At 47.8% G+C, this 21,468-nt stretch overlaps 4 protein-coding genes across 4 annotated transcripts; all 4 read left to right on the top strand.

Annotated features, from left to right (window-relative positions):
• Positions 1–5,372: 5,372 nt before the first annotated feature.
• On the top strand, positions 5,373–5,873 carry ENH_00067440 (Generative cell specific-1, related; the record flags this gene model as incomplete). Its single annotated transcript, XM_013582345.1, has 2 exons — positions 5,373–5,522; positions 5,721–5,873. 2 exons carry the CDS (start codon positions 5,373–5,375, stop codon positions 5,871–5,873), a joined length of 303 nt encoding a protein of 100 aa, XP_013437799.1.
• A 6,807-nt stretch (positions 5,874–12,680) lies between these two features.
• Positions 12,681–13,196, top strand: ENH_00067450 (hypothetical protein, conserved; the record flags this gene model as incomplete). The annotated part of the gene is made up of 1 exon (XM_013582346.1): positions 12,681–13,196. The coding sequence occupies one exon, from the start codon at positions 12,681–12,683 to the stop codon at positions 13,194–13,196; it is 516 nt and encodes a 171-aa protein (XP_013437800.1).
• A 4,044-nt stretch (positions 13,197–17,240) lies between these two features.
• On the top strand, positions 17,241–18,080 carry ENH_00067460 (hypothetical protein; the record flags this gene model as incomplete). Its single annotated transcript, XM_013582347.1, has 1 exon — positions 17,241–18,080. One exon carries the CDS (start codon positions 17,241–17,243, stop codon positions 18,078–18,080), a length of 840 nt encoding a protein of 279 aa, XP_013437801.1.
• A 1,087-nt stretch (positions 18,081–19,167) lies between these two features.
• Positions 19,168–21,435, top strand: ENH_00067470 (hypothetical protein, conserved; the record flags this gene model as incomplete). Its single annotated transcript, XM_013582348.1, has 7 exons — positions 19,168–19,294; positions 19,476–19,568; positions 19,714–19,925; positions 20,086–20,184; positions 20,365–20,430; positions 20,580–20,774; positions 20,929–21,435. The coding sequence occupies 7 exons, from the start codon at positions 19,168–19,170 to the stop codon at positions 21,433–21,435; spliced, it is 1,299 nt and encodes a 432-aa protein (XP_013437802.1).
• Positions 21,436–21,468: the final 33 nt, after the last annotated feature.

Below are 21,468 nucleotides of genomic sequence, written 5' to 3' on the forward strand. Positions count from 1 at the left end.
GATTAGCTCATGTGTCTCTTAAAGGAGAATCCAAGAAAGAAGAGTTCCCAGGAGTCTGACTTTTCTGCTAACACCTTACGCCTTCTTTGTTCGGCTACTCGACTTTTCTTTCCAAAATCTATTTTCGCCTGGGCAAGGAGGCTAAGTAGCACACATGCCCGAAGAGAAAGCTTCTCCAATCGCCGCCTGTGCTTAAGGTTCCCCGTTCGCAGCAAATGCTAAAATTGCGAGCATATGATTGTTAGAGCGCTAGATATATTACCGCCCAAGGCGGTCATTGCCTATCCGCTCCTACAGCAAGCGATTGGGCTGTCAAGTATGACAAGTATGACAATAAGCCTTATGCGGATGCCTGTGAATGCGTGGGGCTGGCTGATATGCGGATGAGAAAAAATAAGCCGACTTCGTTGATTTTTTTCATTTGATGGTGACGTAGAAATGTTACGAAAAAATTCAGAAGTGCTGAAGCAGCTACCACGATGGTCTCTGCTAGTCAATTATGTGGCGACACAGTACGTGGCCACTTGACATGATTCCGCTTTTCGAACGTTGCAGAGATTTCTGTCCACCACTGGTTACTGCTCGCGCATATAAACTGGCATTCGAACTTCAGTAGGTCAGCCGCAACCAAAGCCAGTACGCCAGGCTCGAATTCCTGCGTTTGCGTGCAATTGAATATCTACCATAATGAGAAAGCGCGGAAGCACTTGTTTCATCAAGTTTTTATCCGCTAAAAGTGAAGGCCAGTTCCATTAGCCTTCAAGGTCTTCAAATTAAGCTTGCAGAGGTTTCTGCCTTGCGAAGGCAAAATTCAGCAGGAGCCACGACACTTGGACAGGGTTGTACTGCGTAGACGAGAATCACCTCCCAGCGGTTGAGGGAACGGTAGAGCAATGCATGTTTAAAAAAAATCGAACAACATTTGAGACGTGAACAACTGTAACAACTGCACTTATCCCCATTCCACTGGAGTATGCCTTCACGCCAATTTTACGGTGTTTCTGCGTGATTGAGAAGTCCAGGCGTACCGCTGCAATCAGCTGGGAAGTTTCGAAGACTAAACATGCCAGTGTGCTGAGAGAGAATTTTCCTCCACAAACGCTTGAACGTGTGCTCTTGCCTGGATACGGTTTTTGCATAACTTGTGTGCATCAAGAAACTGAGTGCCTCCCAGCGCCTCATTCACCAAGTCTTGCACCAGGTCATTCGGCAGGGATAGTTCAACCTGCAAAGAGGAGCTTAAAATTTTTTACACGTCACTTTGTCGTGCCTCTTTCTGCGCCACAGGCACTTCCACACTCATATAGTGTTTCTCACATAGACCGAGCTTTACACCATCCGATTAGTCCAGCAGTCAGCAAGCGGCGTGTTTTTCCAAATCGCCAGTGCATCTGGTGAACAACGTTATGTGTAGGAAGAGTTGGAGCATTTTATAGTTACGTTACTGACGAAGCGCTCCAGCAAGACTGGATGTAGCCTGGGTGGCCTGCTGCCGGCGTGAGCAAATCGCGAAAGTAACCGATAGAACTGGAAAGATATGGCTTGATAGTGTCTATAGAATATTATAGGTGGTATATGAGCTATAGCTGAGTGCTAACTGTATGAGGACCTGCGGTAGCAGTATTGTCACGCTGCGGGCACGGCTAGGACACGGGAGCCGGCACTGCCCGGATCAAATAGCCCCTACAGGAATTCATAGCAGGTCTTCTTGGTAGATTACTGTAGGCAATACAGGAAAACTGGTCACTGCACGATTTTCCGAGGTACACGTGGCTCATGCTACATGACCACGACTACATGCGTCCTGAAAGGCTCTCGCCTCACGTCTATCCAACGCTTTTTTTCCTTTTCACCTCTGTCAATATGCAGTTTGCTTTTTCCTGAATTAGTAGTTCTCCTCCAGAGGAAGGACAATACCCGCTAGGGGAAACTTCAGCACCAATATCCTTTCCTGCAGCTATGACAGATTTGCGCCCTACAAAGGGAGTTGTAACAGTCGATGAAGGCGACTGTGGTCTTTGGACACAGCATTCGTTGAGCCTTTTTTATACAAACAGAATCTCTCCAGAGACCAGACTGCAGCAGAGGGTACACTGCCCAATGAAAATGATTTGCAACACAAAGAGGGCTCTCACACCCACGTTTGTCGTGTCTGCCTAGTGCGATCAACGCTGCTTCCCATGAAGGAAATGTCTCATTCGAGGCGCTGAATAGGCTCTGCTACACCAGCAAAGTCCCTAGTGAATGGACCCTAGTGAACAGCGGTTCCCACGAATCGGCGCACCATTGCGTAATGGTGCGATTACCCTTTAAAGGAGGAAGAAACAGCTGCGTGCTCTCTGTCGTTGTGGGGTCAGGTCCAACGTTTGGCGCATCTAAAAGGAACTCCACTTCACGTGCCTCCGGCAGGAGAAAGACTTCGGTGGCTGCAGCTGCGTCCAAGCTACGCATTACAGAGCCAGTGTCACTGAGGACAAATTTCCTATCGAGACCCGCAGTCACACAAACATACTTTAGCCCTCCAAAGGGCAGGCCTCGTAACGCCTGTTGCGCAGCTGGTTCTCTTCTGCTTTCAAGGGGCTCCCTTGCCAACGCGCGTTGCCCACCCAGCATGAGGGGAACAAGATTTATGCAAGAGCTTGCAGAGATTTTACTCTCCGAGGAGCGTTTAGCAACTCACACGTACAACAGGATTTGTATGAGAGGCGTGCAGTATTTTGTTTTGCCGAGAAGCGTTTAGCGAGTCGTCAAGGTAAACTAATATGAGTCCCGTAAGGCATTAAGTACTTGGCAGATATGCGAAAATCACTTTGTTGCGTATCAGGTAAAAACTACAATGCCCAAATCTTCCACCAGGCATTTTAAATAGGAACACGAAAGACCCCAATTCAGGCGACCTAGGGTACATTTTCTGAGAAAATATCCCACTTCAGACTCTAGACAACAGGAGCTTTTCTATAATCGCGTACGGAGGAGCTGGGTGACCTCGGAATGCAGCATAGCAGCCGTCGACTGACGAAAAGGTGTACAGTGAAGGTTGTGACGTTCACTTATCAGTGGCGTATCCCATGCACGTACCTCTAGGATACTCACTACGCTGCTCTGCGCCAAGTGCCGCTGGCCCGCCTACACAGAGCAAGTGTTGCCATTTGTATGTAAGAAAGATTAAAATGTGCAAGTCTTGAGATATTAGTTGAATATGGAGCATACACTTTCACTGGTGGAGTTACCGGCTTCTTACACGAGAAGAAAACGCGCGATATGCCGTTCATGCGAGACAGGAGGAGTTCGGTGAACTCCAAGCACCAAACGAGCAGCGACGCACATTCTAATAAGGCCGGCAGTCGCGGACATGGTCGTAGAGTTATGGAATGAAAAATCAAAGACCATGAGGGGCACTATTACCCACACTGATTGCAGAGTGTAATGAATTTGATTGTATTCATGCCTGCTTTCGCAGTCTACTAATCGTGCTTTTTGCTACGTAGGCTGACTTAGCCACAGCAGCTGGAGCATGGTTCCACAGCGGCATTAGAAACAGTACATTTGCAACATATTGAAAATCCTTCACTTAATACTGCTGGATGTAATAATGCTCTATGGGAAGGTATTTTGAATTTGTAGATTTCGAAATGTTACGCCCTGAGTCCGTGGAAATTTTGGGGAACTTTATGACTGAGCTGAAGGGATCTAATCGAAGAACCCTGTGACAATGAAAAAGTTAATTGAATATTGTGGAGTTGTACCGCAACAGGCGCAAGCCTGCGTGAGCCAGCTTGTAGCGCACGAGCAGTACAATGGGTTCCCTTGGGCCTCTGGAGGCCAGAAGTAGAGAAGAACAGGGAACCCCGTAGAACCGGCTTACCTTCCACCGTGGCTGAGGCGCAGCCCCAGCATCCCGCTGCGAGTCGAGGCACCAGGCAGATTGAGGTGCCATGCGGGCTGCAGATGCACTGTCCCAGCCAGGGGAGGTTTAGTCTCGGACCTCAAGGGGATGGCCTGAGAGAGAGAAATCTATGTTTGACGACTATGCGACTTGAGTTTGCGCTTAATGAAAGTCCCTAAGACAGATGAAAGGTTTCGGTGCATGTATTCGGGTTCATCTGCTGTTGAAGGTTTAGGCCACATGTAATACAGCAGCTTATTCCCCGCGCACTACAAAGCTTGGCCTGCCTGCAGAGTGGACAGCCTTTTGTTCAATACGAGTAACAGTAGCTTGAGTGTGTGAACGCGCCTTGTTATGCATCTGCCCAGACTGTTTGTTCACCAGCAACATTTCAGCGAGAGCGACAGCCACATAACTGACTACCCATGGAGAAAGCAAAGATTTTCAAGCTCTTTGCCATGATCATCGTGCAGCAAGAAGGTTGTCGAGAAATTTGACCCATTCCAAAGTAAATACCCAAATATACAAACTTTCTACATAGTGCGTGAAAATATAGTGCAGTGAGGGCCTAAAAACCCACATTTTCTCGAGCAAGGCCAGTTTTTTGGCGCTGGTAACGACACTGCGTACCTGGCACGGAAATCCGTGCATGAAGAGGCATCAGGGCAAGCGAACGGTGTTCAGCACTTTGCCATCGCTTAGAATTATTGGCTTTTAACGGAGGCAATTCGATTTACTCAAGCGTCTGGAATATTTGTGAGTTGAAGTGCAGTGGAAGCAACGTTAGCTGGCTAGTAAATCCGATTGCCCAGCGAGGCGGAACTCCTCGACACACACACAGTCGCTACTCAGAATGCTTATGAATGATATCAGGGGCAGCTCTCTGCTCCTTTTACCTCTCTGAAATACTAAGCACTGATGGACTCATTTTTTTGTAATTAGGAACTTAGTAAGCTCCATCTATGACTGCAGTCGCTTCGCCCCGCATGCCAGTGAAGATAACTTTGCCTGATCAGTAAGAGTTGCTGAAAAAGAGCCTCAAGTACTTGGTGCTTTTGGTTCGCTTCGTAATAATTCCTGAGTTTTGCACTGAGAACACGTTTATACGTCAGCTCCAAATGCAACTGAGGTGAACCCAGGGGAAACGAGCGCAAGCAACAGCGCAGCAGAGGGGAAAACTGCTGAGGCAAACTAGAACTACGTAAGAATGGGACGATTCAACAACTATTGGGCAAACACAAAGAGGGTCGGACCCTATTGAGCAAGCTGGACGACGCATACGTGATCGGCGCCAAAGACTTCAGAAACCCAGGCTGCCTTGACGGGGAAACACTGTCACGGACAGCAACTCGCAGTGGCCTACATGGAAAAAACTCAATAAATAAGTCCTACCTTTCATCTGGTAGAGGATTGTAAATGCGGAAAAGGCACCATCGACTCCCTTCGTAAATCCGCAACCCTGAGCAGGAAGCCTTGGCTCACCACAATGCTTCTTCTCCTCCTCATCTTAAGCTTGGCACCACAGACATTGGAGTGTTCAGGCCAGGGTACCTCGAAAGTAGAGACAGTGTGCTCTTCTGGAGGTTTAGGGTGTACAGACAGGCTAATTGTTGAGCTTGATGTGGACAACCTGGATGTACGGCTGAGCCGCTCCCCGAATCGTCACCGATTCCAGAATTATCATAAGCATAAAACACCTAAAAATCTCGGCAGAGTATACAGTGGGAGTTTCCTGTGCAGCTTCACACAAACAGCCCTGCCTGTTCCGGACTTAGATCGCCGTAATCACGGGCGGTACTTTGTCGCTGCCCTGCTGCTGTCGGGGTTTTCTCAGAAACTTCAGTTTCAGTGGGAAGCAGGGGATATTAACAATCGGTCCCCCAGAAAAAGCGATGCAGGCAATGCCGGAGTTGTTGTAACTGTACAAAAAACCGCCGTATCTTACTCGTACAACCTTACTTATGTCAAGGTAGACTTCAAGCTTTAAGGCCCCACGAAAGTCTTTTTAATTAATGTATTAAGCCAAGAATATGCTTGGCATTTACCAGGCACAGCGAGTTTTGGGCTTTTGGATAGAGCAAAGCACTTGCTTCTTGGTTCAACTGACGAGCCGTTTGTGCTGGGTAAACACATGTGCGCCAATCATTACAAAATTCCTTGCAGTAGACGCTCACACGGGCAATCTTCCTGCTGAGAGTTTTTGAGGCGTGTCTACCTTTTGAACTCTCAGGCAGTGCCATTCAACTGGATAGAGTACGCCCATCGTGCTCTACTATGGCAGGTCAAAGACGGTGGGGAAAACTTCTGTTCGCAGACATGGGGTTCCAAGTGCCAGGATGAGCATGGGGAAAATGGATATCCCATTAGTCCTAATACGGGCCTTCCTGTTGATGGAGCTCAGGGGAAATGTTGTTGGTGTCCTTCCGTCTGGCATCTCTGGCTAAACAACCCTAATAGGGGCAGGGAGCCGATGCTAAAGTGCAACTTTTGGGGTAGGCCAGTACGGTGTTGAGAATAGACGTAGGCATGTGAGTGCTTGCAAGGGAAAGAGGTAAAATTTTGCCTGCTCATTTATTGTAGTGGTGACGAGCTTGGCTAGACGAGCCTGGTTAGTGGCTGGGTAGGAGGCTCGATACGTGGCACTTCTAAATTTGCACTGCACCGCACCGGCACTCGTGACATAGCAGTATCTATGCCACTGCTCTCTTGGTGCAGGTAAATAGCGTTTTTTTGTTCTGTACTGTGAGCCTTTTCCTAGGATTACGATTTGGAAAAATCCCGGATCCCTACCTGACAAAATTTTGCCCGGTTGTTGAATATCCGTGGTATCGTATGCTAAAGGTCAGCGAAAATAGAACATGGTTCTTTAAGATCCTCGTCGGAATATCTTGGTGGAGTAAGTTTATCCCATTTTCTAACCTGGCATGCCTCAGTGGACTTACCCACGCGAAAATCGCGTACAGTCGGTAGAACAAAGGCTAATTGAAACTTAAAGAGCTTGGTTCATCCACTGCATGCGCAGGGCCACCCAACCCATCAAGCCTCTCAGATGAAGAATATAAAGCAGAGTGTGAGAAAAGAGTTCAGGAAGGGAGCTACCCTCAAAATTTCGATTGCTCTCAGCGGCTTCACACCGAAGCGGGGATGGCGGACGCCATTCTCGAGCTTTCAGATGCCAAAAGTGTTGCAAGAGACAGTAAGGCAGAGTAGCTCTTCAAATTAAAACAAAATGCCCTTTCCTCTATCAATCGTGCACGCACATTTTGTTGATTGCGCATCTCCAGCTTAATGGTTTTTCGCTTCATAAAGAATTACGAGATGTTAAAGCGGCGTGTGAATGCATGTACGATGTCTAATCAATGCAGCAACATTTGACGTTACAGCGCGTCTAGTTAGCTCAGAAGTACCGGAATCCCCTGTGAGTTGCATTACCGCGTCTAAGCAACATTTCGTTGTCCTCCTTGGTTGCATGCGTCCTTTTACTCCTGATAACGCACGCACAATGAGGCAGAACATTCCGCGCCCTTTTAGGATTATGTGAGAACTATGCACTAACAGGAGCCAAATATTAAGGGCAAATACGTTTTTTTACCAACAGCCCCTTCAACAAATGCCTGGGTGCAAGAATCCCTTATAACGGTAGGCTGAAGTATCTTTTCTAGCATTTCCATTATTCTGCATTCGCAGTGAAACTATTTCAGTTTTTTTGTTCTTTCTACGGCGTAGAGTTATTCTTCATCAGGAAACCAACGGCTGTTGCACTTTTGTGGCAAAGCATGTAAATTGGTCTGCAGGAAGGATGCTCAGACTCCGAGGACCTATCACACTGGGGAGTAAGCGAGACGGATAATCCAGATCTTGCCAGACTGTGCAAATCTGGTGAGATGATGATACAGTCTCGTGACAGGGTTTTCATTTTGACGCTACATGGTTTGCTGCGCCTCGAACAAAGAATGTCGATTTCGGCTGTGGCGTTTCAAGCTACAGTAGTGCTTTACGGGACGAAGTGCTTTTCCTGTTCCTTCTCCCGATGAGCTTTTTAATTTCAGGCTCACCATTTTGTAACCCCAAGAGCTGTCTGAGGCATATGATCGTCCTAGACGAACAACACGTCACAGTGGATGGCAGCACATGTGATCTCCCAGGAGTTTCACTGCAGCAATGGGGAAGAGACGGTTTTTGTGATTATGCACAAGGGACGTGCTTTGCGAAAAATCTGAAGTGGTTTCATGAATACAACGAACAGGCCGCAGAGCTTGGCAGGACGCCTCTTTACGCTGTAACACATGTGCACAATGGAAACACTGCACTGCAGCTATCTTTCAAGAGCATATATGCACAGAAGCAAGCGCATGAACATATTCAACATGAAGTGCTGATACACAGGATAAATTTGCAGGCCTCCAGCACTCTGTTACTTTGCTGCAGCTAGAGTATCCACCTGGTAATTACCCTCGTTATCACGTCGGCTTAGATAACGTGGATGATGCAATTGACACTTCAAAAGCGGGTCCATTTGAACTGCATCGCTTAGCCTTTGCTTATCCGGATAGTCATAAAAGTAAAGTGCGCATTGAGATGAATGCTGGATTGATTCGCTGGATTCAGTCTACCTCTCCAGGTCAAATAACTAGCATCGCGTAAGCCAGTTCTCCCTGTGTGGAAAGCAGGGGAAAACTTCTTGAACCTGCCAATGCAACTTAAGCAAATGCAATCGTCCTGTTGTACTCCTACGAGAATTTCTTCTGACGCGTGTAACATCGCAGGTAAAGTGAACGTCTGACGACTGCCCATGGCAAAAGCGGCCATCGACAGGCTGAGTGCTATCTGCTTCAGGCCCCCAGCACCACGTGAATGCGATAATGCTCAGACGTTTGGATGCCCACTAAAAGTGTATGTGCTCAACTCAGGTTAGGCTTCCATGCAGCCTCCATGACAGGCTCTCTCAACCATATGCGCTATATCGCATCCACATTCTCCACGCACACTATTTCCCTAGGCAAAAGTTTTCCTGCTCTTGAGAATCACGTACAAAAGCGACTGTATCTCAAAATGCCCCTGCTCTCCAGGCACGATAGATGCAACGTACTATTTGGAGCTACCATACTGCACAGAGCATGGCAGCGAGGAGCCAACAGACAAAGTAAGCATTTCGCAAATCGTTGCAACGAAACAGTTATGGAAGGGTAGCGTCCACACTGCATAAGCAACATAATAGCACTACAGGTCATATTTCTTGTGATATAAGCTGTGGCCAAAGCCTACTCCAGCCGGTGGCTACCACCAGTGGAATCCCATCATTACTTCGCTGCTTCTTTTCAGTTGGACCCTGTGCCGGCAGTTCAGCGTAATGTTCCTGCCGGCGCCAGTCAGGCATTTGACCTAACTCTCCGCCTCACAGCCGTTGTCGAGGAGTTTGACTTCAACTGCATAATGAAGCTTTATGATTCAGAGCTAAACCAACTTGACATAAAATCATTTGACCTCCTGACGGGCAAGGCGGCAGTAAGCGTCTCAACAACCTGTACAATGGCTGGGTACTGGGTAGTGAACCCCGACTTGGCAACACTGCCTGATGATCTCACAAGGCTAGATATGGTGAATTATTTGGGTAAGCGCATAGGTTTTACTTTGGACTGATATGCGACGGCCGCTGTTTGTTCAGGAGTTGCCAGGGGGTGTAACGAATCCCGCAGGAGAGGTCGTAGTCATCGAACCGCCTGAAGTGAGGTGTAAACCGTGGATAAAAACAACTATGAAAACTTTCAGGAGCTAACGCACTTTACAGGATTCCCAGAGTATATCGTTAACGACAATGACTGACTACGACGCACTCAGCCGTTTGTTTTTATGCACCGTGTATCTGACTTCGGGCTCTTTGGAGACTACGGCCTACCAATTCTGCTTGCTGGCACACAAGGGAAATAAGAAATCTCAACTTGCGCTTCAGGACAAACGGAACTGGTATCAAAAGCTAATGAACGTTGTGCCGGATGACGGGGAGTGCGACTGCTCTTTTTGGAATGTCTTGTGCCTTCCAGCTGATTGTGAGAGTCCCTGTTTGCGGAACATATAATCCACCAATGCCTGTCAAAACTAATACCAGCTACCCTACCTGCATAACTACCCTTAATCATACAGCTTGAGATGTGCTGTAAGCTGCTTCGAATGACACTGAAGGCTACAAGAAAGATATGCTCAACCCTCAGAATGAGGAGATGTTTCATAGTGAATCCGCATTCTGAAAGGCTTTTTTCTGTGAGGAGCTGCGCGCAAATTTGCAGGGAGCGACTGCATGGGTTCACTTAAAAGGGTTCTGAAGACTGTTCTTTTCGCGGGGATTGCCGTTGTAGCTCTATTTCTTTTATGGCCCATACTAAAGCCTCTTATTAAATTGCTATGCAAGTGCATCCTTATTCCTTTTAAATGCTGCCGGTCAATAGGCAAGCATCGTAAGACGCTGCGAAAAGAAAGGAAACAACGAAAAAAGGAAGCAAAGAAGCATGCAATGGAGGAGAAAAAACATAAACGGAGAGCAAGAAAGGAAGGTGCGAAGGCAGGCAATCCTGCTAACTGGGAGCGCAGTAGCGGAGGACAGCAAAGCAGCGACAGAGGAAACGAAGAAAGCGTCGCTTCTTCTGGAGCTGCCGCTTCAGAAAGAGATAATGAAAGCAACAGATGGAAAGAGTCTAACGATGATGAAGACCGTAGTAACAGCAGTAACTATGGAGCCAATAATGAAGAAACCAGCCTGAGTTCATCCAAAAAGAGCCAGGAATGAGTCACTTAATCTACTGGAGAGACAATATCTGGGCCTAAAAGGGCTACGGGGTGACTTATCGATATGGCAGAATAAATTACGAGAAAGCGGGACATTGATTTGCCAGCTAACGGCAGTCTGAGACGCCTTCCCAGCTAGTGTGACAGGTGTTTTCTCTGCCAATGCCATCTAGGCGCGATATTCAGAAGGGCCTGAAAAGCCTACAATTTTTGGAGCACAATAGGCTCGTCAAGCCATGAGAGCTACAGGTGGCCACAATAGTTAGTTGTCAGGAATTTCCCAAGCTTGTAGGCAAAAATCCTGATATGTACCAGCAGGGCTTAGAACAGCTAAAGAGAGTGCTTGGAATGACGAGGTTGGAGAAGATATCAACTAAAGAGTTTCGCAGCATGGCGTGCAACTGAACATAACAGGTGCTCAGTGGCTTAACTGTGGCAGAACTATCACAAGCTAGGCCCGCAACGGTTCTGTTTAGTTCAAAAGTTATTTTCATGGATTTATCTGAAATTGTTGTCGTAAGGTGTCAAAGTTGTGCCCAGGAAAGCTCATATTTATCTTCTCGCTGGCGTGCACGCGCTTTCTGACAATAACGTTAACAGGGAAATACGATCCGCGGCAGACAAGATATGTTGAGGATGCAGGGGGTGCACTTTCATGATTTTGTGGTATTCTGCCCAATAATTAGTCTTCGTTGCTATGAACGCTGCATAATGCAATCGCTTGAGGTTGGCAGATGTCCCACAGGTAAGGTCACTTGTGTATCGCCACCGAAGTTGCTGGCTCAGTACACTGCTTGATCTTGACCCTGCAAGGATTTGGCAAGTAGAAAAATTAAAAGCCTTAATAAATAAGCTGCGTTATATCGGTAGTACCCTGCAGGCTCCCAGTTCAAGAGAACCGGGGCCTCGGGACATTCGTGCAGCAGGGTGCAGATGACTTAGCATGAGTATTTTCTTTTTAATTCCAGAAAATACAGTGGAAGTGTCTTTAACCTTTCTATCGCAGTTAAAGGCACACAAAATTCGCAATAGACAAAGAGCAGGGACGGCTCACCTTGGACCTGTGCCAGTGCTCGCGGAGCAGGCAGTGGGCAGTGAGCACCTCTTGGATCACCTGTACAAAAAAACTCCTACAGACGCCCGCCAGGCTCTTCTGTAGGCCTATCGCTTCTAACATGCAGCTCTCTCTGGCAGCGAGGCAGCGCCTCGCCCACTTCTTTGTCTCAGTAGCCGAACTTGAAGGGCAGGTGTGCTCCCACTCATTGCACCAGATACACACTTGGGGCACAGAACGCTCCTCAATATGGCCAGAGGAGGGATCAAAGTTAGCAGTCCGTTATTCCATGCTTTGTTTTGATCTCCCTACCGGGGACATGAAATTTTTCACAAGGCCCATCTGCTAGGGAACTAGCATGTAGAGGCCAAAAGACTGTTGGAAAGCCCATTCTCAAAAACAAATATTATAAGCTCAACCTGATTATGGGCTGGTGGCTCAGGTTGAGGCGCTACGCGTTGCGCTTGCCCAGCTCCCAACCTTCACATCTCACAAAGCATTTACTACTCTGGACCCCCTCGGGAACGGCTTCCTCACCAGTAAATCACGCTCTTCACTGCGGATTCCCTACTAATTAGTAAATCATGTGGAGTTCTGGCTTAGAGCTCAGGTTCGTGTGGCGTAAGCATATCGATATTTCGCCATCGCCCAGTGACCACTACGCTTGTAACCAGTAGTTGTGGCCCTTGTCGCTGCACAACCATGTTTCCTTAAATAGGCGGAGACCTCCAAAGGTACCTAAAGAACCATGGGGTTGCAGTGACGGATTCTGAGGCATATAACCTTCTCAGACGCCTCGACACGAATGGGGATGGGAGGGTCTCTTTCCCTGAGTGAGTTTCCTAGGCTTTTAGAACCAACTATCACCTGCTCGTTTCCACGGCAGTGAGTCATGTTAGCAGGATAAGCGTTTAATGAAGAAAACGCTTCACCACAGGATTGGTAAAAAGCACACTTCAGATGCAGTGGACGTTGATGCAGAGCCGTACGCAGTTGAATTGCTGTTGTCTCGCAAGGTTCATTGACTTTCTGCTGCCCATGAGTTCGTCGGAAAGAGAGCTCTTACTCAGTCGAGACCAGCGTTCCTTGCGCCTTCCAAGACGCAGCTGTTCCGTTTGTTACTGTTGCTGCTGCTGCTGCTACTCTGCTGACAAGAGGGAGTCCGACTACAGCTGGAGCACAGGCGACGTTTGCGTCGCTCAGCTGCTGCAGCGTGAGATTGATGCGCATCGCGCCTTGGAAATTAGGAGGCGAATTCTCTCTGATTCGCCAGACTTTTTGCTGCTCGCCGCCTTCCAATTCGTTGAAGATCCTAGCATTGCTTCTGTAACTCCACTGTCACTGGCAGAAGCACTTGCGGAGGAAGGCTTCGTCCTGACACAAATGGATCAAAAGCTAATATTTCGCAGACTCGACAGGTCATCATACCACTCATCTATTTTTGGCTGCTATCTATCACATTGTCTCTTGCTCTAGTGGCATTGGAGCAAGAGCCAATGTGATGGATAGCAGCCACGCTGATTGGTACTCAGCATGCTTGATTTTTCGACAAGTGTGGCGTCCGCAGCACTGACAAACGTACGATAGTACTACAGAGCGTCCCCTCTGTAGTACTATCGTACGTTTGTCAGTGCTGCAATCCCTCTTCATGTAGTGGCACAGTGGAGCAAGATTCGCATTAACCAGTCGAATTCGCTTATATGTTTCAGGGACAGTGATGGCCGGATTAAGTACTTGGAGTTTGTAGAGGCGGTAATGCCTTCAAGCTACCCAGAGACCCGGATTTCTACCGACCCTTTGCCTGTGGTATGTAGTGCTGTTCTCAAATATTTCGTGGTACTTCAGTGGCAGGGGCAAAATGTTCCTGCATCTGAGATCTTTGCAAAGCCCTGCAAGGTACTGATAGTGTGCTTGCATTGTTTTTTCCAGCTGCAGTTACAAACGTTTCCAAACCCTTCACGCTCATCTCTCCTGTTTCTCCTTTCTCATTAACTCTCAATCCAACATCATCAGCATACGATTGGAGGACAAGGTATGCGTTTGCTTTGAGTTGTGTAGGGATATCAGGGATGCATCTGTTCTTTCGGCACCTCATTGTGTGATTGCTATCCAAGCTCGTTGGTGCGGAGTAGCAGCAGCAGCCGCCTCCAACGTCACCCGAAATCCAGCGAATTGCGCAGCAGCAGCTCCAACAGCAGCTCTATTGGGGAGCAAACGCTGCCGTTACGCAGGGGATACTCATCAACCGGCACGCTGAAAAGTTACCTGTGTGGAGGATGCGGTTACCTGGAGAGTAAGGACAGCTTCCAACTGCGCGACAGCAATACAGAAAGGAAAGACTGTTTAATAGCAAGCGAATGCGAAGTGGCAGGAGTTTTAAACTCACAAATCGACACAGAAAGAAGGCTGGAGCTCCTGAGAGAGAAGCTGGCCCTGAAGTCTGACTTCAATCTCTTGCAGTTCTGGGGACTTTTCGACAGAGAAGGGAGGGGGTATGCAACAGCCGTGCATGTACAGGAGGCCTTCAATGCTGTTGGATTAAACATATCTCTCACACAGGCGCGTCTTTTTGCTGGAAAACTAAACAGCGATGCAGAGCCGCGCTTGAGATACGCTGACATGGCAAAGGCCTTCCTTCCCACAAAGGCGAGGTATGCTGAGGCCATGATCAACCGCACAAGCACAGGCTGTCACAGATGCCCAGCGCCCCTGACGCACCTGGCCCCCGAAACGCTCGAAGTCGTTGCTTCGATATTCGACCTAACTCTTGCGGTAAGCGAGTTATGTCAACACGCGGCTGTTTTAAGCGTTGAAACAGCATAGTGACACGCGAATGGCAAATATGCTGTCAACGAGCCTTGGTGGGATTACGTGCTTTCATGAAGTAAAACCAGCATGAGCACGGCCACGAGACGTTAAACTTTCGGAAACATTTGACCATTGTGGCATGCGAAAAGCTGTCAGCTTGCTTGTTGACAACTCAGTCTGAAGAACAAGCCGAGATTTCGAGACATCGTCTTTGCTTGAAGGATCTTTCTTCAGCATTCCGCAACTTGGACAAGTACAGCGCCCAATGCAAGCTGAAAAAGCCCCTATTCATAAGTATCTCCACCTATTTTGTGCCCAAACATTGTATCGAGTTCTCATGTTTTTTTTTGCTCCAGTGTGTTTTTTTGCAGGAACGGTGACGGATACATCACGGCCGCAGAGTTTTCAGCGTCTCTGACAGCCCATGGCTTCCGTCCCTCGGAGGCCGAACTTAAGGCCCTTGTCAACCGCTACGATAAAAATGGAGATAGCAAAGTTTCTTATGCAGAGTTTGTTAACGAGATAGCGCGAACAAGGTGCCCAGTGGGTTGTTGCCGGCTCATTTGCCTTTGCCGCTGAGTCAAAGCAAGAGCAAGCACTTGCTCCGAAGCAAGCAAAACCCTTATATACAAGGGCTTCCTTCCCGCAAATAACGTTGGTCGTGGGTGCTTCGCACTCGCAAAGCTTTCGCCACAACAAGGCTTCTCCATAGCGACTAGCATGCCGTGACAGTACAGAAAACTTGAAGCTCACGTTTCGGCAGAAGCACTTCAGATGCGTGAGCGTAATCCGGGGCCTACCGCATTCTTGTGCCTTTTCATAGCAACTGGCACGTCTTAACCGTATCGGAAACTTCAAGACTCACGTTGGGACGAAATGTCCCTGCATATGCGAGCGTGATCCGAGCCTCAGCCCACTCAGCCCATGCGTCTATGCTTGCGAGTCGAAAAGCAGGCTGCTCTTCTACGTCCCCGTAGTTGGTAGTGCACCCGAACCAAGAAATCGGGACTTTAACGTAGCTCCACATTATGCAAATATTGCATTTTATATAAATCAGTGTAAAAAAAATTAAGGTATAGAATTTGGCCGCATGCCGAGAATATACCTGCTTACCATCATTTTGCGTGTGGGATTAACGTCATATAGAAGCGGCGGAATTGTTTCTGGTCAGATGAACCAATCCACTGATGCAGCTCACGGATATTCACCGGGTCAGATCAAGTTGTAGGTATTACAGGCCTTTGATTCCATTAAGTGAAAAGTGAAAAATCCTGGTTATGGACAGAGCACATCCAACTTACAGATGATAGCACGGCTATTTTGCTGAAGTACAGCATAAATTTCTCACACATGAGGCTCGTTCAAGGCCCATAGCATAATTACATAATCTACTCAGGCATGTTCATGTTTATTATCAGGAAGCACGCAGGATTGCACTGTGGTGAAGGCATGCGGTGCGCTGATGGTCTATGCAGCTGCATGATACACCGCTGGAAATGGGATGTAGCTGGAAATGTGCTCACTTGTGGTGTTAAAATGCTCAAATATGCAGTCAAAGGTTGAAGAGAAACAGGCGTGTCGCCGTTTTGCCGGACAACAGACGATGCCAGTCCAGGCTGTGGGCGAAATTGGACACCTTTGCCCTTTGAGATCCCGTGGCACCTCACAGCAACAAGAAAACGATTCCAGGATCGATGAGACTTGTGGTCATCTTGTGCTAGTGCTTTTGCATTCATGCATTGCACAGCGGTTGCATAAACTTCAGGTTCAGCCACTAAACAATATTGCCCAATGCTGGATAAGCCAGCATCAGTCGAATCGTCCGAAAGCAAACCATAATCTTTCAGCAGGCTTGGATTGCTGCTGTTGGGAATTTTGGTTGGTCCATCAGCCAATGTAAACAAAATCAAGGTAATATGGAGGGAATTCCAAGTAGCGCGATGCCGTGAACGGCAAATCCTTGTTGGGACGGTGGCACATGTCGGCGAATAAATCCGTCATTTTCATCGAAAATATTTTTTTCTTCGACATTGAGAAACAAGCTAGCGCATGAAGCAGTACTAGGAACAGCTCATCCTCACGCTACATGATTCGGCTCATCCCAGTCGACATCCCTCGCCAGGGTCACTGAGGTCACCGAATGATCTTCTTGAGGACACTCCCTGGAATTGGCCTGAGGGACTTGGCAGAAACTAGTGATAGTTTAGGTATTCTACGGTCTATGTACCGTAAAAAAAAATTTCAGTTTCTGCCAAGCTCATTACACTTTTGCACAGGAAGGTACCGCGCATGGACCGGCGGTGATGTGAGACGCAGTTTGGTGATTCTTGCACAGTCGCTGCATCTAAAATTGAAGTTTTGTGAGCAAAAGGTGCTTTTTTTATGCTGGAAGAGCCGTGAATCCAGCTTAGCAGATTGCATGCGCAGCCAGTTCATACCGGTACCTCCATAACGTCTGTTTGATTAAAGAGCGCGGCACAGGCGAGGCTAATCATTTTCCAGAGAAAAGAGCTCTATAAGATTTCATGTCAATTTACTACTAGCGTAGTGATACTGAAATAACCACATTCAGCATTGAAAACGTGCACAGATTTGATAAGTTCGGATAAGTCAAGTAATCGAAGTGTTCGACCACAAGCGCAGTCTTCCTCCTCCACAAGAAAGCGAGTGTAAGATTTTGAAACTGCATGAGTACTAGAAGAGCCTTTCCCAATGGATAGTTTCAAGCCAGTCTCCTCGCATGAGGAGCTTCAACCCACTCAACAAGGTGGCACCAATCAATCATCGAACGCCTCGGAAACAGCTCCGGCTACCGAAGAAACATCAGACAATCCAAAGCAAGAGCTTGACGGCGAAGCCCAGAAAGGTGGGGAAAGAAATGCGGCAGATGCTCAGTCCAAGGAAACACCAGCCGGAGCGCTTATTCTCCTTGAACAGCTCCGAGCTAAGCGACAGGCACGGGACAGTGGGACATGGGATGTCGAAGATGCCGACCTAGAGGATGCGCAGATGAACGAGGTAGCAGTTCACGTTATCTCGTGCTCTTCTGATGCCTCCGACGATTCCTCATCGACTGAAATTGGAAGAATATGTCCTGTGAAGCGATCGCCAAGCTCTATTGAGTTCGAGAACATGACTTCCGTGCCATATCATGCTCAATATCAGCGCATTGTGGAGGAGGAAGAGGCCGCTGAAATGGAGAGGCTCTTGCAACAGTTAGATGAGGAACAGCAGGCTGTGCAAGATATGGCAGTAGCCCAGCGTTACCAGTTGATGCAGGAGCAGATTGCTCTAATTCAGATGCAACTTGGCAACGAAAATGCTGAGGTTCCAGATCTCAAGTGGCTTATGGCCAACGATCCCGATAACAGTCATGAACTTGACGAGGTTATTGCGGCGTTCGCCGCGAGGGACGACGACCTCCCTGAAGAAACACCCGAAGCACCTGACATTCCACTTACGTGCAGAAACTTCTTCTGCCGATGCCCATGGAGAGATGATATGAGAAAAGACGAAAAAATGTCAGTAGTAACACGCAACACATACGGGTGACAGCATTCGTACGCTGCCACGCCGCTCATCTCTTCATCCTCTGTGTCGGCGTCTTACACAATTTCATGCGTTTCCGTAGTGCAACCTGCTGCACTGCACACGTCGTTGCTAGGGGTTTTGTTTTTAATTCAGAATACGGTGGGCCTTGATTTGTTGTCCGCTGGGAATGCCTCTGTTTATCGGTCAGTTGAAAATGGTAACACACGCTTTCACAGCAAATCCGTCACTACAATTCACCTACAGTTCGACTAAAGATAACTGGCTGCGATCCAGATGCTCTCTTGCAAAAAGTAGTCTCATAAATAAATCAAACACCCGTGACAGATTGCAGAGAGAGTGGCAACCAGTGAAATAAGCTTCAGTAATGCTGCCTCAGATGTTGGTGCCCTATGTCAGTGACTTTTTCAAATGATGAAGTTCCAGCGAAGTTAGGCAGGCGCTGATCACGGCAAAGTCAGAAGGACGCATGCAACCCCATGCAGAGCAACTAGTGATTTTTCGCTTGAATCCACGTCATGGCACAGTAACTTTGTTTTCGCTTGATCTTCATTTTCTTCTGTCTTTGCTAGCTTGTGAACAGGAGTGATCATGAGCTTATGCTCGATCAAAAGGAGGCAAAGTGTGGTGAAAGCGGTGAGAAACTTGCTTCTCAGGTCCTATGTGATGGACAAGCTGCCGTGGCGTGGCATGCAATGCATACAGTGGCTGTATCAATACAATGGGCCTTCTTTCGCATCAATTTAGCGAGCTAGATGGCATGTGAACAAAAACACAAGGGATATGTTTTGTTTTCTGTGTGCATGGTTGAGCTGAGCTTTGCTTAGGGATATGTTTTGTTTTTCTGTGTGCAGCTTGCATGGTTGAGCTGCGCTTTGTTTACTCTGATAGTCTGCTCAATTCTAATTGGCCTAGCTGTTGCCCTAGCTATCGAGTTAAGGGGTCAGCTCCAGCTTAGTGGCAATACTTTTGGGCAGCTTATAGAGACCGCAGCAGTGTTTGAGAAACTTCGCTTTTGTTTCATTGAAAGCATAAATGTTTGAATTTGTCACTAAGGCCTTAATTTTATGGTACAGCAATCGAGGAAAACATGCCAGACGGAGCTGATTCTTCTGGGAACGAGTCAGGGGACGCAGTGTGGTCAAATCCGTACAATATCTTTACCACTACGACCTGTGGGCCGTACGGCATCAGCTTGAAGATCGAACACTCCAGCAGTAAGGCGGCATTACAGTTCTGGAAGACTCATCACTAGAATTAGAATTCACCTGGGATATCAAGTTTTCCGTCTTAAACGGCTTTGCTCAAGGCCCACCAACGCACTTCAAGTAGCATCAGTCCGGCTGCAGATCAAATCTGGCATCTTTACGTGAATTTCTGGGGCCTGCGTGTCCCCAGAAACACACATTTTAAACGAGGAAGTCTTCGGTACCGTTGCATTCATCGGCCTTTCCAGAGCAAACACTTGGGACATCATGGGGTTGCTAGACTGTGAGCTACTCTGTGCACGGGTTCCAGATGCACTAAGGCAATGAAGGTGCGAGGTAGTTAATCACTGCAATTCGGTGAAAAATATTCTCGAGAGCATGTAGCTAGGAATGTGGTTTGCTCTGTGTGTTTGGTTGCTCTCCCTTAGTGTCGTATGATCACGACTTTGATGCCATAGCGATATCACCGCCTGGTCATGGAAACACAACACAGGTAGAGGAAGACGGCGGAGGATTTTGGAGCCCAGCGAACTTCCTCAAAAACGGACTGGAATCTTGCTTGGGCGTGTCTCTAGCAAAGACAGTCGTTGTATCCCATAGCAACTTCGTCACCCGCAAGTATTTCCTTCCGCTTCTGATGGTGTGGCTGTACCTTCACTGTGCACGAGGGTCATTTAGGTGGCGAACAGCGATGCAAAGACACGCCACACCGTTTTGAACACACCCAGAAATTCAGAAAGTTCTTGTTATCTCAACGTTCCGGCGGATAGCTTGGGACAAACTTTGTTTGTATTTCTCAGTCAGAAATCGCCCTGGGTTTCGTGCTCTTTGATAGCTCTGTTGGCACCGAGTGGATGGATGAATACGACACGGATGTCAACGACCACAAGTTCTACCAAGTCAGAACGAAACACTACCGAGTATGTTCTATTGCATTGGAGGCTCACCTAGGAGTGACTTTAAGTTACTAGATTTCCCTTGAAGGTTTTGCTTTTTCCTCGTAGGGGGCTGAAGTCCCCTCTAGGATGCAGTTACTTACGACGCGCCCAGACCCTATTGAAATCTGCTGTCATATTCAGTATGTTGGGAAAAGACGTTTAGCCGCAGCGGAAAATATTATTCAAGCTCTGGAGGCCAGATACCAGGTAAGCAAGTGATCAGTGGTCTGCTCACTCTAAGAAAGCATATCTAAATTTCGGTACTGTCCAACACACCCAATAGGAGTGCAGTTGACTATCGGGTAAGTATCAGGTAAGTGCTGCATTGCTTCTGTCCCCATTTTGCTGTCTTTTAGAAGCGAAATTCCCCGAGTGTGATAGGCAGCAGCCCTTTGCATGGTGACGGCCTAGCGCTGCAGCAACATGTTCCACGAATACTGGCAGCTACATCACTTAAAGGGTACTGCCGCGCTGAACCTGAAGGACCAGATGATGCATTTCCGACGAATAGCACGCTTGGCCCGTTCGACTTTTTCCCAGGAAAGTACAAGGTAAACGGTAGATGGACAAGCGGTCTTGCCGCGTTTGTTGAGCACCTTTCAAGAATGAATAATGAAATAGTGTCGCAGGCAACCAAGATAACACTCAGCAGCATGATGATAATTTTTTCAATCTGCCCACTGGAGCCTGTCTTCCCTGTAACAGTTGCCAGGGTGGGACACAGCAAGAAGGCGTTACCGAGAGACTCCATTGGATGCTCCGGCCGACGAAGGAATGGAAACTCGATTAGTAAGCAGCGAATATTTCGCCCCGCTTCGTGCTGCTCTTGCTGAATTTCTTGAAGAGTTGAAAAGCTTGTCGCTCCAAGGGAAGCTGCAGGCTGAACAGCCACGGCCGCTTCGCTTCAACAACCGGCAAGTTGAATACGACAAGTCAAGAGAGAACACTACAAAGGTAGACCCGATGGCAGTTTATTGCATTCAAGAATCAGTTACTGAACAATCGGCTGCCCGGTCAGGTCCCTCAAGTGAGCCCCCCATAGTACATCTTGTTGACCCAGAAAAGTATCTGCTTCAGAAAAAAGCTAAAGCACTGCGTAGCTCCTCCACCACTACGCCGCCTCCTCATGCAACAAGGAGGAGGCCCATAGACAGTCCCCCGATGGAAGTAGGCTTCTCCATTGGAGCCGTCATCAGCAACTGGAAACCTTGAAGCGCATGACGCGGAGCTGTGATGAGCGCTTCA

The sequence above is a fragment of the Eimeria necatrix genome, genomic scaffold (genome assembly GCF_000499385.1).
Source record: "Eimeria necatrix Houghton genomic scaffold, Enh_scaff62, whole genome shotgun sequence".
Classification (NCBI taxonomy): domain Eukaryota; phylum Apicomplexa; class Conoidasida; order Eucoccidiorida; family Eimeriidae; genus Eimeria; species Eimeria necatrix.